The 569-nt window shown below is 65.6% G+C and overlaps 1 protein-coding gene across 1 annotated transcript; it reads left to right on the forward strand.

Moving 5' to 3' along the window:
- The first annotated feature begins 6 nt into the window (after nucleotides 1-6).
- Nucleotides 7-511, forward strand: SOCS3 (suppressor of cytokine signaling 3). Its single transcript, XM_010081747.1, has one exon. The coding sequence runs from the start codon at nucleotides 202-204 to the stop codon at nucleotides 442-444; it is 243 nt and encodes an 80-aa protein (XP_010080049.1). The 5' UTR covers nucleotides 7-201; the 3' UTR covers nucleotides 445-511.
- The last annotated feature ends 58 nt before the right edge of the window (nucleotides 512-569 follow it).

Below are 569 nucleotides of genomic sequence, written 5' to 3' on the forward strand. Positions count from 1 at the left end.
AGCACCGAGCCCGCCGGCACCTTCCTCATCAGGGACAGCTCGGACCAGCGGCACTTCTTCACCCTCAGTGTCAAGACAGAGTCGGGAACCAAGAACCTGCGCATCCAGTGCGAGGGTGGCAGCTTCTCGCTGCAGAGCGACCCTCGCAGCAGCCAGCCCGTGCCACGCTTCGATTGCGTGCTCAAGCTGGTGCACCACTACATGCCGCCTGCGCCCTGCGCCGTCCCCGAGCAGCCGGGGGGGGCCCTGCACCGTACCTACTACATCTACTCGGGCGGCGAGAAGATCCCACTGGTGCTGAGCCGCCCGCTCTCCTCCAGCGTCTCCACCCTGCAGCACCTCTGCCGCAAGACCGTCAACGGGCACCTGGACTCCTACGAGAAGATGACTCAGCTACCGGCTCCCATCAAGGAGTTCCTGGACCAGTACGATGCCCCCCTCTAAGGGGCCGGCAGAGCAGGGTTATGCTACAAGCACAAGAGTGGGGGACAGGCACAATGCCCCACAGCGCAGGGACTCACAGGGCACGCCGAGCCGCTCCCTCTGGGCAGGAGAGGGGAGGGACTGGG

The sequence above is a fragment of the Pterocles gutturalis genome, unplaced genomic scaffold, assembly GCF_000699245.1.
Source record: "Pterocles gutturalis isolate BGI_N339 unplaced genomic scaffold, ASM69924v1 scaffold48444, whole genome shotgun sequence".
Lineage (NCBI taxonomy): Eukaryota > Metazoa > Chordata > Aves > Pterocliformes > Pteroclidae > Pterocles > Pterocles gutturalis.

Coding starts and splice junctions, on each gene's coding strand:
- SOCS3 (XM_010081747.1), top strand. CDS start 202: ATGCCGCCTGCGCCCTGCGCCGTCCCCGAGCAGCCGGGGGGGGCCCTG.